This window comes from Aulonocara sp. 'chitande type north' Nkhata Bay, linkage group LG20, assembly GCF_057382095.1.
Source record: "Aulonocara sp. 'chitande type north' Nkhata Bay isolate Kocher_YH1m ecotype deep benthic linkage group LG20, A_spYH_male_GT1.1, whole genome shotgun sequence".
NCBI classification, from domain to species: Eukaryota; Metazoa; Chordata; class Actinopteri; order Cichliformes; family Cichlidae; genus Aulonocara; species Aulonocara sp. 'chitande type north' Nkhata Bay.
In genome coordinates this window covers 16120968-16138154 of record NC_141363.1, presented here as the reverse complement: position 1 = coordinate 16138154, position 17187 = coordinate 16120968, and the positions used below count along the sequence as shown (strand labels likewise).

Here is a 17187-nt window from a genome sequence, read left to right as displayed (position 1 = left end):
GCATGGACTCATGACTAAACACCTGAATAGACGGCTCTGGGTGATGACGTGTTAATAATAATAATAATAATAATATGTTTTGTGAAGACGTTTCACCTCTCCTCTTTCACTGGTAAAACGTCTTCACAAAACATAAAGAAGTCCAGTTGTTATCTTTCTAAACTAATCGAAAACTCATTTAAAGAAAGGCAACTGGGTGTGCTTCATCTGCCCACTGAAGGAATCGAACACGCGACCCAAGGATTCGGCCCATTTGTGCGCATTAAGAAACTCCGCTCCAGTAAGTCCGGCCCAGGGTTTCCCGGGCAGAGAAGCAGGAGCAGAAGAACTGCTCAGCTCCGCTTCTGTCCGAGAACTCCGCAACAAGTGGACGAAGAGGGGCAGCAGAGAAGGAAACGTTGGAAACGCGACACAAACGGTGAGAAGGTTTAAGATAATGCTTATGATCAGTTCATTTCTGAAATAAGAGACAATCAGTTATACTTAGCTCGCTGGATAGTTGAAAGCAGTTTATACTTTTTTTCTCCTTTAGTGAACCGGTTTACAGAGAACAGAGTGGCAAACGGTGATTTAAATAGTAGAAACAGAGAGTGGATGAAAAAAAGTCTGTGAAGGAGTCCTGGTTGTCCTCTGCACTTCAATTGTTGGTCGTCAATTGAAAAAAAAAAATCAAAGCTTCAATTTTTCCCACATTTTTAACTTTTCCCAACGCTCATTTTGCATCCAGTAACACAAAACCCGCCTTTAGTTGTTACTGTGTATGTCTAATGATGAGTGTGTTGCGTGTGGCAGGTTGCTGCGGCCCAGCGGGTGGATGCGCGCTCAGAGATGCGAGCCTCGGTTGCGGTGCTCCTCTGCGGTAAGTAACCTGCGCACCCTTTGAAGTCACTCCGTGTTTTCTGCTCCATAACAAACCCTCAGAAGCGATTCACTGAACGGATATGGCGGCTATCGAGCGACTTCAGGTCACTGGTCCTGCTTTGATTAGTCTGTGGAAGATGTGTAGCTTTGTTAATCCTGTAAATGCTGAGTTCAAAGACACGCAAGACCTGAAGGGAATACAACATAACAATAGCAGTGAAGTGAGATGGTCGGGGTCATACTCCCTTGATGCCTGCACTTGGTTCATAGAGTCCCTGTCAGTGAGAATGCGCTGTGATCAGCACAGTTTTCACTTGTCATGATGGAAAACAGGGAAGAAGACTGCTTTGCAAACTCATTTACAGCAAGCAAAAAAAGTCAAGAGTCAAGAACATTTCTTTCAAAGTGGCTTACACTCTAAAAAGATTTCTCTAAGCCTCGATGGTTGGAGTCAGGAACTATACCAAGGCACTATCAGAAACAGTAGTCTGGATGTGAGGCTCAAGGGATTGCCTTTTACATTTCCCTGTGCAGAGATAAGATAGCTGGTGTTTCTTTTTTAAGGGCCCCTGGTGCCTTCAGGGCCTCAGGGGTCGTCTGTCTGCGTCTCTGTCTTTCTCTGGGTGGTGTTACCATGTTTTACGGTCCTCCTAAAATGGCCCAGTTGAATCCGCAAATAGAGACACCCACTGCACACATCTAGCGCCTACATACTTTCTGGATGTTAATGGTAAACACACAGGTTTATAGAATGTGGCTCACTCACCCATGCGCACACATTCACACTCCAATGAGTGTATCGGGAGCTACTCAGGGTTAAGTATCTCGCCAAAGTATCCACGGGCAAGATGCAGGCTGGGGCAGCCAGGGATCAATTGGTAGATAATGTGGTCTGTATCATTTCTAAGTAATCTTCTAGGTGAATGTGTGAGTGTGTCCAGCGATGAAGCTAAGAATTGAATACAAAGACATATCTGATTTAAATCTCTTTTCACTGCATCCTTCATTTGTTTAACACAACTTACACGGTACATGTGGGCTCCACTCCAAGCTGAGAGGTTGTGAGCTACACCTCTATTTCACTGCCTGATAACCGTCAGTAAATGCATTTGAATGCGTTGCTCCTTGCAGCTAGAAGCGAGTGTGCTTATTGCTGCAGTTAAAGTCTATGAGCGCCTGCTGTCAGGCCTCACTGATCAAATCTGCAGCTCTTTGTGATGGCTGACAGAGCTTAGTGGGAGGTTTCAGGACTGAAGTTCTGTCAGTGTTGCTGGCCTTAATGTCTCAGAGTCACATCAGAATAAACTTTGCAGGACAGTTTTTTTCTTTCTAAATCTGTCTGAATTTAATATACCCGTGCCCTTTGGTGCCTGTAATGGTTTACCCAGAGCTGCTTTTGTACACATTTTTACACAGCTGGACAATAAAGCACCGCATAATCCCATCACGTTCATATACTACTAACCAGCCAGCCCCGGTCCTTCTTGTCTTGCGTTTTTCCTGCCGGATGGCTCACTTACCAGCTTGCTGTGGTGTCGGTCCTCAGAATCATCACTCATGTGCTTCCCTGGAGAGAATCTTGTTGTGGCGGACAGAAGTTGGCCACAGTAGTAGTTCTATTCAAGAGATCCACTAATGAGCAGAACAAGTTCTGCTTTTGGCAGCCGCACCACAAGAACATGGAACAACCACGCTTGTGGTTCATGGACAGGAGAAACAATTACAGCAAGCAATAAACCTTTTACTCTGCACACAGCAGGCCTGTGTGTGTTGTTTAAGGGTATCAGTAGAAAATGTAACCACGCAGGTAAAGTGTAGGTCAGAGTTGATTCTCAGTTTTCCCATTTAGTAAGTCAAGAAGGAAAAAGGGATAAAGTGGGCTATAAATATGATTCCTCAAAAATTCCTGGCAAAATAAAAACAGTTTTTAGGAGAGTCAGGTTATGAGAAGACTGAGAGATGGAAATGACATGGAGCAAGGTTCAGTTCAGTCCAGCCATGGACTGTGGGCTTAACCCTGCAGGGGATAGAAGCCATGTACTCGTGTTTTATCTTTAAGCAATTAACAGCACTCAAGTCCAGATGTAATGATGGCGTTCTGTCAATTAAACCTGATCAAGTCACAGCCAGCGCACAGCTCATGAATCAGATTAACAAGAGCTTTCAACACGTCAATTACCAACAATTAAAAGTAAAATACGTCTTTGCTTCTGGTCTAATCTTCAACGCTATATACTTTCAGGAGTTTGATTAAAGGTGACTTTTTCAGGAGCTCACAGGCTTCAGCTTAAGTTTACTAAATTGGACAGAAGGACAGAAGGAACGATTAATGTGGTGAACTCTGATTTGACAAATGACTCCTGAGGATCGTTTTCAGACAGAGGAAGCTAACCCACTGCCAAACATAAATAAGAATTAAAGATAAATAGACTGACCAAGTATATCAGTAGGCATAGGACCTATTCTGTGTCATTTATGGCGCCATTATATCATCCTTGGACTCTAATAGTGTAGCTTTGCATTCACAGTTCAAAATAATCTTTATGGTCAAAATCACAGTGTTAGCAGCTGGAATAAGTAGAGAGAGGTGGGAAGTGTTTGACCTGATAAACCTCCCGCGCTGTCATTACTAACATTGGGAGGTGTCCATTCAGATGTCTCTGAGGATGAGCTGTGAGGTCAAGGGTCAATTCCAAACCCACAGGTCAAAGGAGGGGTTAATTGGCGTGTGTCATTATGTGTGCGCGACAAAAGCGAGAAAGGACTCAGGCTGATCACAGGAACAAAAGAGTCAGCCATCCCTTCACTCTTCTTTTCTTTTCACATGCTAGTTTCTTTTCTTCATGACTCCAGTTAGAAGTAGGAGCTGCAGCGAGACGGCCATATGTGTTGGTGAAGCACAAATAAGCTCTGGCAAAAAGGCTAGTTACCTTTAGACGCCTACCTTTAGTATTCGAAACCATTTAAAGTGCAGTTGAAGGAGGCACCAACTCATCATTACTCTGTAGGAACGAAAGGAAAGAGCTGGGAATAAGAAAGAAAAGAAAGCAAGCAAACCTGAACATAAAAAAGGGATCTGGATTGCCTCATCGCACAAAGTAAATCCTCTGTAATACACCTTTCTTGCAGGTTTATGTGTGTAGGAATTTGGCTTTTTTGAACTGCTGATACCCTCCTCGTGTGTGTGTGTGTGTGTGTGTGTGTGTGTGTGTGTGTGTGTGTGTGTGTGTGTGTGTGTGGGCAGGTGAGAGCTGGTTAGGCAGTGGGAACGAGAGAGTGTGTTCCCAAAGCCTTTGTAAGCGACAGCCTCCGGAAATGTGCAGATGCCAGAACAATGGTGCACTAAAGCCTGCTAACCACCAGTACTAGAAACAGAGAGAGAGGGGGGGAGACAGAGCCTGATTAAATAGAAGGGGGGTGGGGGGTACAATCAGGATAGAATCAGGACAATGAGAAAGAAGAGGGAGAGAAAGACTTTAGACACAGGGGTGGAGGGAGAGAGTAAACCTGTTTGTATAAAAGGACCATGAGTTGGGTTTCCTGGGCAGGAGCTTTTCTGGATGAAAAGGGGAGGTGCAGATAAACTAAAGGAAGGAGGACTTGAGGATGGGGGAGGTGATGGAGAGGAACAGGAAATGGTGCTGGCCTCATTAAAAACAATGAAGTGGCTGGTGAAGTTATGAACCTGAGTGGAGCTGCTGTGAGTCTCAAGGAGAACGAATGCGCAGCTGTAAAGAAGCGTGACCTGTGACCTGTCGTATGAAGACACACGATTGCAGACACATAGCTTTAGTTAGCCACTGTAAATGTTAATGACATAACACACTTTGAAAAAATCACAATGTTATTATTATTCACAGAAACATGTGAGACTAGGGAAAGCACGGTGTAGTTTAAAGTGGGCCTATTCTGCTCATCATGTTTTAGCTCCTCCCTGTTTTAGAGGTTAAGGACACTCTCACTTTAGGCCAGCTGTTTTCTGATTGGTTTCCCTTTGTAAGAGCAGCAGGTGGGTGGGGCTTCTGTGCTCATAGCTAGCAAGGATTCCTTGAGATGAGACTAATCCCATAAAGATCAAAGAAGGGAATAAACATGTTAAAGAGTTATGAAGCCTGAGCCTTTGGTTAACATGGATTAATTGTTCACACAATCTTTGTTCATGCTTAGTATGAGCATCATCCATTGGAACAGAATATACATCCAAAGGAAGTAAGGACGATTTGTGATGTGAGCGTGCAATCAAAAGTATGAAAGGAAAGCAGTTTTTATGCTAGATTAACAAATTATTTTCAGCAAATGTTATGAATGATGTTATGAATGGATACTTTTTATTCAATAAGATGTGGCTCTAATATCCACAAGAAGCAGAAATATGAATGTCCTTTTCCTTTCCAAAAACTGTGGCTGCACTGTCTTTATGTTTGTCAGATGCCAGGAGCTTTTATTGCTACGGGCCACAGGCTAAGTCCAATAACAGGATTAATGGAGTTCTGTAGCATAGCTTGTTAAAAACTAGCTATGCTCTCAGACGCAACCACACCTGATAGCAGACAAGCAGCAATTAGAATGTGACGCTGCAGTGTGGGAGGGTTGAAGGAAGGAGACGGAAGGGAGGAAGGACAGAAGGAAAAGGGGGATGAAGTCGAGACAAAGAGAAGAAGAAAGGAAGAAGGGAAGGATGGATTTGGTGTGCTTAGCATTTTCTTGAGATATTTGAAATTTTACTTGAGTTGCAGTGGAAGAAGTCACAGTGTGTGGTGCTTTCATCTTGGAGGCCTGTAATTACACACACACACATGCACGTGCGCATACACACACCCCCCCACATGTAACCATGTACATATATAATGTTTCTTGTAACCTTGGGCTAGCTGTTTCATATGTTCCAAGTCACTGAATGAACAGTCCATGATTTACTGCTGAAATCAGATATGTATACTCCACAAAATGATGCATTAAAAATGTACTTCATTGAATATTATACTGCCCCCAAGGATTTTGGAGGCTTGTTTTTTATAAGTCATAGTTACAGGCTATTACACACTAATGAAAACATGGATGTAATGACTACATTGCATTTTTGCAAGTGGATCTATATCTTGCTCCTTTCAGGCAAGCATACAAGCTCCTACAGTGTGGCCTTATGGTCTTAGGTCATTGTGATTGCCCCGCCATGTTACAAATACTGCACCCATTTTCTATCTCCGTATTTCCCCACACCTCTCTTTCTACTCATAAAACTTACAATGGCTGTTGCTTCAATGCAGGAAAAAAAAGAAACCTTCTTTTGTGGCTGCTGCAGATTGTGGTACATAGAAGAGCCTGCTGTCTGTACTGAGTCAGACCCCGTTAGTCCTCTTTTTGGGAGTGTTTTTTTTTCTTCAGGTAAACGTCATTGTTTCACCTTGTGAATCCAGTAGGTCCCACACTGCAGTGGAAAGAGAAAGGCCGGAAGAGCTTATAAGGGGAATTTCCTGTAAGTGTGCCACACCTGCCCTGAGCTCCTGCAGTGAAAAAAGGGTGAATATAAATGCAAAAAGACCCAGTTTGAGATACAGAAAACTTAACAATTCTTGGTTACCTTTGCTCCTCTCTCAAGGGACTAATGGGGTCATTGTCAGTTCAGACCTGGTATTACAAAATGACTTCATGAAAGCAGTATTCCCCAGTGTATTTTAAATTGTGCTCAGAGGATCTGACCTAAGCCTCAAGCCACACAAAGGTTACCCTCCTCTCTTTTACACATGTGGCAATTTCAGCATTTATCAAGCCGACACAGTGCAATTATGTTATTAAAGTCACTTAGAGTCACATACAGGAATGTGAGCACAAGAATAGACCACACTAAATGCTAATTTCAAGTCCCATGTGATGCTTTCAGTTTTCCCTCTAAGTGGAGCCAGATTTTCTTCATCAGGCACTCTGATTAGCACGTCCAGCAAACGAGTATGGAGTCTGCTCGGTGCTCTGGGTCACCTGCTGAGCACCAAGGCAAATACACAGCACCGTAATCACTAAAGAGACCCACAGGAGTGCAGTCTCTTTGGTTAAATGACCGAAGGAAAAGCTGCACCCAGCATCTGGTGGCCACGTGTGCCTCGTATTTGGTGGATTTATTGACCTTTAGACAACATGGCAGGGGGAGTGTGGCTGGTAGATCATTTTTAGGTTACAGCAAACATCTCACACAATCCTGCTAAATCTGACCTGCAGTGTTTCCATAACTCCCTCTGATCACATAAAGCTTACACTTTGTAGGTGTTATGTGATGGGACTCTACTATTTTGCCAGTTTTGCAGTGGGGACTTTAACATCAGCAGCATTTAAAGATACCGTAATTGCACAGCATAGATATATATCCACTCAAAGTTAGGTCTTGACTCCTTCTATCCATCCCAGCTGCAACAGGGTGAAAGATGGGGTGCACCCTGGACAGGCCACCAGTTTGTAAGCCTGTTTGACCAGTTTAATCTCCATAAGATGGAGATTATGCTGGATAAACTCACGAATATATGAATTATTCATGCAATCTAACATTTGATTGTGTTGATGTAGCTGACTAATGTATGTGAATTTCCCATTTGCTCATTCCCTGATGAAAAAACAAAATGCATCAAAATCATGCACTCTGTTTCACGTTGATGCTTCTTTGGATGTAAGTACTCAGTAACAACAGACATGTGGGAATGACGGCTTGCGGGGTGGGCACTAAATGCACTTAGCATGTTTCCCGTACCGCTAAGATAAAAACAGACATTGTTCTAGCTCCTCACTCCCCTGCCCACCTGTTACTCACAGTGTCTTGTTCCATATTTTCTCTCCGGTGCGGAGCAGCTCAGACATCTCCAGGACGGGACAGGAATGTGAGCATATCCTCTATTCCAACCAGCTGCTTCTCAGTGCCATGCCTTGTTAATGTAACAGTCTGTGTAATGGGCAGCGCCTGGCCTTGCTCACTGAAACTCTTGCGTTTTAGATATCAATGCAGGCGGTCAGTAATAAACAGTTGGGAAAGACTCAGAGGAGACGTCGGAGTTTTTATTATAGAAATGATTTGAAATACAAACTTTAATTGGTTTAAGACTTCACGTGTAAATGAAGTGAAATGTGTAAATAATGGCTTGTGTGTCTGTGGTAACTCCAGTTACTGCAGTTTTGAATTATGGTGTGCATCTGTAAGATGTCTCAGAGAAAGCGTACTAGAGCCCTCCATGTTAGCCTTGTTGATTATGACATTTTCCCCAAGATTCATGGCCCTGCTCTTAGGGTCTGCTTTTGTAATAATAATTTTGAGATAATAAAGAAATAATTTTGCTCTTATTCAGTAAAACTTTTGTCTCAGCCACTGATTTATTAGATTTTACAAGAATTTTGACAGATGTCAAGATTGTCGTGGGCCCTACGCTTAGCCTTGAATCTCTAACAAGAAAGTAAGAAATACAGACACAGTATCGTCTCTGCTATGGACATCATTTACTTAAATGATGGGTTACATCAAGGTTAGCAACTATTTTTAGGAAGGAGGCCTTTTTCAGTAATGAACAAGGTGAGTGGGAGGTCAGAGTGGTGAATCCACCGCTCTGACCTCCCGGTGCAGTAGACATTAAGGGAGGAGAGAGATGGGAGGTGAGCTGTGAGGTGAGGAGGAGGAAGACCAGCTGGTTGTTTGGCTGTGGGAGTTAACCGTCCATCAGCTAAGTGCCGAGCAAAGAGAGGACGGAGACGCATGGAAGGGGAATGTAAACTAATTAGCTAGGAGGAGTTAAAAATAAAAGCAGTTGACTTCTCTTTGCCGGGCCCTTAAAGCAGCTATGCCATGGTGACTGCTAAACATATCTGTGGTGCCTTCTAGTCCCACACTGTCTTATGTCATGCAGCTCTTAAATGATGCTAATCCTGTCTGTTCACTTCCCTGGGTGAGCTAATATTGGATCTGACCCTTCCATCATTTTATTAATGTTGGATGCATGTATTGTCTGTGTTCTCCCAGCAAATACGTGTGTCCTTACGTGCTTTCTCTTCAGTCCAATTTTTGACTGTTTGCCTTGGTTTCCTGCAGAGTTTACACTGGTTCATGTGACAGCAAACTGTCTTGCCAGACCGTGCTTCTGGAATGTACCACGCTGATGTCACATCCCACTCACACACACAGAGCTAGAGGTTTTCATTAGTCTGTGGATTAGATGGGTACAGCTGAGTGACAAATTTAAGGAAATTAAAGAGGCAAACTGAAAGAAGGAAAACCGTTTTACAGTTTTGTGATGGTGATGATGTGAAACCATGCAAACAAAGTGTAGCTGATTTATTCCTGTAGTGAGCTGCAGGCTTCTAGTTGGAGGTGATATCAGTACTTGACATATTAGCCCACTACCATTCAGATTTATCACAGCTGTTGCAGTGCAGTTTCATCTCTGCACAGATTATGCATGCTGACTTTGAAAAACTAACAATATATTAATCTTAGGCTAGCTAATATAGTTGGTACTGAGTGAAAAGTATCGTTCTAACAGACTGTTCTCCTTCACTTTCTCAGTTTGCTTTGTGTGTTTGTTAGGCGAAGGTGTGTAGTATAAAACCAGACACAATTTCATAAAAAGTACTGAAGGTTGCAGATTCTGTCCACAAACTTTTGCATTTTTAATTGTTCTTTTTTCCCCACATGCCAGTTTTTACAATGAGAATGTTTCACTGGTAGAAATCTTCTGTAATCTGTCACCAGTCTCTAGGCAGCGAAGAGTTACAGTAAAGTATGTAAATGCTGAGAGCAAAGGAGGTCATCTCATGCTGACAACTGAGAAACATTTCTCAAGAGTTTTGTGAAATAGTGCCGATTTAATGTGGTATATGGTCTGCTTAGAGAGAATGGTCAGAATTTGAGTGCAATCAGTGGCAAGTATGAAAGGAATAAACAGGGTTCGTACGGGTGCTTGAAAATGCTTGAATTTTAATATTGTCCTTTCAAGTGTTTGTATTTTGGATGCGGTGCTTAAAACTGCTTGAAATTGTAACTGTATTTTATTCACAAATAACTATCTGATTGAATACTTTTCTTATCAGATAGAGAATTAAAATGAGCCGCAAAGTCTAAAAGCTAAATTTCTCCACCTGAGCTGCCTTGCTGGCAACCTTATCCTTTTAGTATTGTTGTGTGGTGCGTTTTTCTTTGTTTTAGCAAAAGGGTAACAAAGGCATTTAAATCAACCTAGGATGATTTGTTTTCATTTTCACGTGTTGTTACTGAGGTGATGTGAAGTGAAACGTGCATCCTTGTTTTTTGGGAATGTGCTGGAAAAGCTACAAAATTCACCTTGATAGTGCTTGAATTTGACCCTGAAAAAGGTGTATGAACCCTTAATAAAAGCAGACTTCACTTGGAGGAGGTGTGTGTGTGTGTGTATCGAGGGTGGTGAATTCATTTCTGAAAGCTCCGCAGAGTTTAATCTGTATCACTGCCTCTGACAGTCAGAGACTTTCCTTATGTGGAAGACCTTTCGCCTGAGAGCCAAATTTAACCATCCAAGGGCATGAATGTAATGATTTCATGTCATGTTTTTAACTCAAGCTGAGAATAGGTTAACAGCTGTTGGCAGTAGTACACGACATGGAAAGCAAAAGCAGTTTTTACGGTCTGATGTCAAGATTATTAGAGAACAAATATAAATAAATAAGAATGTGCTATGTGGCTGCAAGATGATGTACAAGCTACATTCAGTATGGTTTTACTAGGGTGTTACAAAAGCCTGGTTGAACAGCACTGTTTTGCAGCCTTTGTGACACACACACACACACACACTGCACATACCAGTAGCAGTGCCCGAGCCTCCCCTTTTTTCTTTCAGCTGTCACCCCACGTTTCACTTTGCATTCCTTTAATGACAGTATATCAGAAAAATTGAGGAGAAGAAGGAAGGAAGCAGCTGATGCACTGGATTGTCCTTGTGACATGGGCCTTGACATCCCCTCACTTCCATCAGTCATCAACATAATTATCAGTGCTGCAGTTTTTATTATGTTCTTGAAAAACTGATTAAATGATTAAAGGTAGTTTCCTTGAACCTAATACTGCTCCCTCTTGTTTTTAGTGCATGTTTGTGATCAAAAGTTCAAAGGTAAAAGCAAAGATATGCAATGTAAATTGATTTAAAACAAAAGTAGATCATCCGATAAGCCAGAATGAGCAAATGGCATTTTGTTGGTTGGTAAACTATGAGGGTTATAGGGTCACGGTCCAAGTCCAACAATGTTAGGTCCACTTTTAAAGAGACATTCAGTAATGCCAGCTAACAGCAGCTAACAGTGACACAGACATTGGTGCTTACCCACAGAAAATGTCAGGATATCCTCAACAATTCAGATCAGTACTGCTGTCATTAGACAGAAGAAGAGTATCTGCGGTAAATGGGGGATAAACAGTCTAGAAAAGTCAGCCATTGCTGTTTTTTTCTGCATTATCCTTGGATTATGTATTTGGAATTGTAAGGGGTAAGAAAACGGAATACAGACTGCAATTTAGTGACATCTAGTGGTAAGATTTTATACACTGGACCTTTAAAATCTGTCTGATTACTGTTGTCCTCTTCTTCTTCTTTTGGCAGCCCCCTTTAGGGGTTGCAACAGAGGTTCATTCATTGGAAAAAATATTTATTCCCTGGCCAGTTGGCGATTGTGGAAAGCTGCTTGCTGTTGCTAGGAAAAATTGTTTGCAGTAAAACACATGGTGCTGCACAGACAACCTCCTTTGCATTTGCTTTGGTTGTTGGCAGATTTCTGAAGTCATCAGTAGTTTCTATGGAGGATGCTGACTTGTTTGCAAACAGTTGCCAACCATGTGCTAAGCAGTTGTGAAACTGTGAAGCTAAAGTTAAAAAAGGATCCCCGCTCTCTTCAAAGTTTTGTAATGTGTTAGTTTCAGAATGAAAGTTACAGCTTTAACTTAGAGGGTGAATAGTCCCTGCTTCTGCTTTGCATTGTTCTTTTTTAAGCTTCATTACTGCTAAGTGCTTAGTTAGTGAGTGTTTTGAGACAAGTTGGCGTCTTCCAATTGCATGGAGGTTTATGGTGCAGCACCGTCTTTGTGACCAATCTGTTCATTATCCTACATGTCTTGTTTTTACAAGTGGTGATGTCATCCTGGGAGCACAGCGTAAAGCCGGTGAATTTTTCACAGAGAGATAAAAGACATCCAGAAACCTAGTGATTACACGACACATTAGATGTCTGTTTTACTCCTCCACCCTCTCCTCTCCACCTCTGATACATGTACACATGAACACCTTTGAGAGTGTGTCAGTAGTTTCCCAAATAGGTATCAAGTAGCATCTGTGTATATCCTCTCATTGTCTGCACAAAGGCTGTCTCTCTTTTTTCTTTCACCCATCAAACCATCCATCTGACTCGCTCAGTGTCCTCTCAATGTCAGATTTCTTTGATAATAATAACTGCTCAACAAATCCTCTAACAGGTGTCTTTTGTGTAATCAACAAGCACACAGTTGTTCACTTAAAAGGGGGGCTACAAAAGGTTAAAGTGCCTTTAAACTGTCATTTGAGCCATGAGTTTAAATACATTAATGAGTGTATCTTCATGCAGAAGAAGATAGAAGAAGTGTTGGTGTAGATGCACAGGTGTGTGTGAGACTGTGACCTCATCTGCTTGTTGCGCACTTAGCTTCAACAAATGTGAAACTTTGTCAAATGCCAGTCAAACACAGGTTTCCTCCGTAGTGTATGTCAGGATTGGGTGTGTCATATGTCAGTGTCCATGTGAAATCCTCTGCGCTGTTGCCATCAGGCTCCTGTCTGAGCTCTCAGGTCATCTGACCCAGCGGTCCCCAACTTTTTTTGCGCCACGGACCGGTTTATGCCCGACAATATTTTCACGGACCGGCCTTTAAGGTGTCGCGGATAAATACAACAAAATAAAACTAGTACCGGTACCGAAAAAAAGAAGATTTATTCATAACACATGTGACAAGACCCAGGAAAACCGAGTTAACGATAAAAACGATAACAAAATAATGCTAAAAACCGATAAAAACCCTGAAAACCATACATTTCATACCCAAGCCTCAACTCTCGCGGCCCGGTACCAAACGACTCACGGACCGGTACCGGTCCATGGCCCGAGGACATATACAAAAATCTAAGCAGAAGCTCTTAGGGGACAGAGCGTTCCCCATTGTTGCCCTGAGGTTATGGCATAAATTGCCTTTGGACATTAGACAGTCACCTGCATTGTCCATATTTCAACTGCCTCATCTGAGAGTATAAAGGTATAGCAGGTATAGCACCTAGTCTTTCCTTATGTGTGTAAGCATTAAAAATATCAGTGTTTCACAGAAACGCCCAATTATGCAGAAGGTTGATGTCATGGCAGGCTCACAGTAGTCATTTAGACGAACATTACTCCCTCTTGAGAAAATGAGCTGAAACTGAGGCACATAAAAGGTTCAAAATAAGTGTGCTGTCAGTTAAGTTTTGGAGCCTTGCCCAAAGGCTTTCAGAATCCCACTGGCTCACCAAGATCTCAATAAATGCATGTAGTTTATTCTGCTACAAAAAAAGTTCATAGTAAGTTGTTAAGTGTTAGCATTTTATCTTTTAGGGCCATTTAAAGTGCATTCATAGAGAGGGAGGGAGGATTAGAAACACCTGTTATTTGACAGCCCATAGACTGACAACAAGCACCCAAAGATCTCGTCTCATACCAGTTTCCTCATAGCAGTACATACACAAACGATCAGAGGTCCCAGGAGGAGGAACTCACGTCAAGATGTCCGGTGGAATGTGTGATGGCTGCTGCTGGTTGTCATGAAAGTTTATGAGGTTTATTTTAACTCCCACACATAGCACTGCTGTTCAGTCACAGCGAGGCTCTAGTTTTGTATCACCTAGACGCCCTGTCTCGGTACTTTGTGGTGCTCACCAAATCTATAAAAAACAGGTGTTTCTGCTTTTTTACGTAGCTTACAAGTCTGGCTTAGAGTAAATAATCACATCCCTATTATAATCACCATCAATAAAAAGGAAACCTGCATTGGCTTCTTCCCATTGGCTTTTAGCCAGCGCCTGTGCTCGGGTCATTTCTTTGGAACACATCAGAGCCTGTTAACCTTCAGAGCTGCTTTGACATAATGTTGTCCCAACACTGAAATATTTCTTGCTACTGTTTGATTGAGAATTCAGCTATGACTTATTGATAAAATCAGATTTTTGTTTTGTTTTTTGTATAGCTGAGCATTATTCTTTGTATGTGGCCAGTACAGCATATCTTTATTAACAAAAGTGCTACACTGTCAAAATGCACAAAGAACAATAGCACAGATGTCACACTGCTCATGCTGTTGTACAGATATGGACACAGAGGTCACTGAAATCTGTGTTTTCAGTTTCATATATAATATCATTGATAATCTGTAGAAGCAAACTAATTTGTACATAGTTATTTTTGACCATTAGCTCATATTATTTCCTTACAGGGAGTGATGTGAGAATTTCCTGATGTTAAAGGCCATTGCTAACTATATCTGCCACCATTTCAAAAGTTTCTCTTTGATATTTTGCAGGGACTCACAATGGATGTTGATGAAACTAATGCAGCAGTATTCCATTGACTCAAAGCTGCACATGTTTAGTTTCACTACCCATCCTAGAGTCTTTTCCTTGGGAAGTGATAAGAGCTTGTGATGTTGTCTAAATAATCAGCTCAGAATGGAGGGTACTGATTAGGTCTGCTTTACTTGCCAACTCAAGCTCGTGAGTGGGTGCACTGCTGGACAGTGATGCAACCATTGTTTCCTGTTCGCTTTAATGAATTTCCTGTGTTCTTTCCTTCAGTTCTGACTGTTGCTGTTGGTCAGGACCCCAGTCAAAGCCACGGCTGTGCCCATGGCAGCTGTTACCCAGCAACTGGGGATTTACTGGTTGGACGAGAGAAGAACCTTAAAGCCTCATCCACGTGTGGAATGAGATGGAAAGAGCCTTACTGCATTGTCAGTCATTTGCAGGTAAGTGTTTTTGTTGAACTCTGCTTTAATCTCAAGTAACAATTGAAGGAGTTAAATGTGTTTCTTCACTACATTCTGTCTGTGACTCTGTCACACTTCCTATTTTGCTGTCCTGCCGCAGGATGAAAAGAAGTGTTTTGACTGTGACTCGCGACGGCCTTATAATCCACTGTACAACACCATCAGTCACCGGATAGAGAATGTAATCACTACCTTTAAGCCTCACCGCAAGAAGTCCTGGTGGCAGTCTGAGAATGGTGAGGAGACTTTATGGTCATCTACTGATTTCCAAGCCAAGTTTTTGAATAAAATCTCTTTGGGAATCATCTTGTTGGTGCAAAAAACCATTTTACCTGTAAATGAAAATAACTGAAAAAAAGCAGCTGTTGTCCAAAAACAATGTTCAAAAACTTTCAGAAAGCCTGGAGAACTATTGCTAAAAACAACTTTAAAACTGTAAGAGAGTCTAGCTCTTTGGAAGCAAAATATGAAGACATGAGGAGTGATTTTATGATTGATGAGACCTACAGTGGGTTTTTGTTATTGTTAAATGTCTCTTAGATTAGCGTGAAATTTTGCATAGTTTTCACACTTTCCTGTCAACCTCAGATGTACTCTGTGTTTAGTGTGTTTTGCGAATATTATCAGCATGTGCCAGATCATGTTAGCATTCATGTTAGCATGTAGCTTAAAGACTGCTGGACATAAGAGCAGTAGACTCATCATATTCCCACATAGCAAAATTGGTATGGCCCTGATCTGGCCCACACAATGTGCTTACACATGTCCCACATACCGCAAAGAATGACGGCCCTTTGGTGGCCCAGATCTCGCTTGCCTGAGATGGGCCAGCACAAGGAGTATAGTATTGCAACATGGCATTTGGGTCTTCTAACTAAAATAGGAAAATAGGAACATAAATAGTGCCATCATTGCCAGACCTGGCCCACATCTGGTTGACATACACCCTGCCATGACACCGGTCAGTCAGAAGTGCCAGTTTAATACCAGATCTGGGGCAGACCTGTTTTCTATGATCCTGGGCCACATAACCCAAACCACAATCAAGCTAGATGGTAAATGGCCTGCATTTGTATAGCGCTTTACTTAGTCCCTAAGTACCCCAAAGCGCTTTACACTACATTCAGTCATTCACCCATTCACACACACATTCACACACTGATTATGGCAAGTGCACTGACAGAGGCGAGGCTGCCGGACACCACCGGAGAAATACAGTATTAGTTTTGTACACTTATACACACACACACACACACACACACACACACACACACACTGTGGCCAGCATCCTCTGAACAGCTACAGATGTCCTTAATAACAGAGTGAGCTCTGCATGCTGTGGCATCTGAACAGAGTGAAGGAAAAGGAGAAGATGAAAAGTTAAGACTCTGATGTCAAAATAAGAGTGAGAATAAGTGGAATATTTAAGACAGGGTGGTGCACAGTAATAAAAACAGGAAGAGGGACAAACTATAACTGTTTTTTTCCAGGTGAGTTAAATTCTTCATCACTATAAGTGGTCGTAAGGATCTGTGCATGACTGGCCAATTTGACACAGTGCTCGTTTTAGTTGTTTGTGAGTCATTCCACAGTAACAGAGTGGTGTTGATGACAGCACTGTGAAGCTCTAGACCCAGAATAGATCGGGGAGAAACAGAAGAAGAAAAAGAGGGGCAGGAAGTACAGTGACTATTTTTACTCCTGGTAGCTGCAGCTTTTTCCATGGCATCTTTGTGGCATTTGTTTGGTGAATGTGGCAGCGCTCACAGAAGGCCGCTTTGATAAGGACACAGTGCGTTGATTGTCTTTACATATTAAATAGAAAGCCCATTTCCTGGGATTGCATGCAAAAATTACAAGGACATGCAGGAAAAAGCAAAAACCAAACAACCAAACCAAGCAACAGGAAATAACCAAAGGCAGTGATTAAGAATCCTGATGAAAACAGAAGGAGTCCAATAAAAGGACAGGACAACAGTGAGGATGAGGATAAAACACAAGGAGGGAATTTAAAACACAGAAAGCCACACAAGGGACTGACCTTCAAAATAAAACAGGAAATTAACAAAAAACAAGCTTGATGCAGACATGGGGAAATATAGGAAACACACAAAAAAGTGTAGGATTATTAAAATTTAAAGGAGCTACAACTCTGTTAAATTTCTTGAATACTGATCAAGTAGCAGAGGGCATTGTTAATCATTTTCTGCTGCTTTGGTGTTACTGAATTTAATAACAGGTGAACTAGAGGGGCAACAATGGGACAACCTCCAAAACAGGAATGGTTTCAGAGGTAAGGG

The 17187-nt window shown here is 42.0% G+C and overlaps 1 protein-coding gene across 2 annotated transcripts in view; it reads left to right on the top strand.

Annotated features, from left to right (window-relative positions):
• The first annotated feature begins 308 nt into the window (after window positions 1-308).
• Window positions 309-17187, top strand: part of lamb2 (laminin, beta 2 (laminin S)) — a 44724-nt gene continuing 27845 nt past the window's right edge. For both annotated transcript variants that reach the window (XM_086278426.1, XM_086278425.1), the window contains exons 1-4: window positions 309-418; window positions 793-859; window positions 14697-14866; window positions 14988-15123. In XM_086278426.1, the coding sequence (XP_086134552.1) occupies window positions 829-859; window positions 14697-14866; window positions 14988-15123 (337 nt within the window). In that variant the 5' untranslated portion in view covers window positions 309-418; window positions 793-828. The remainder of the gene's footprint in view (window positions 419-792; window positions 860-14696; window positions 14867-14987; window positions 15124-17187) is intronic.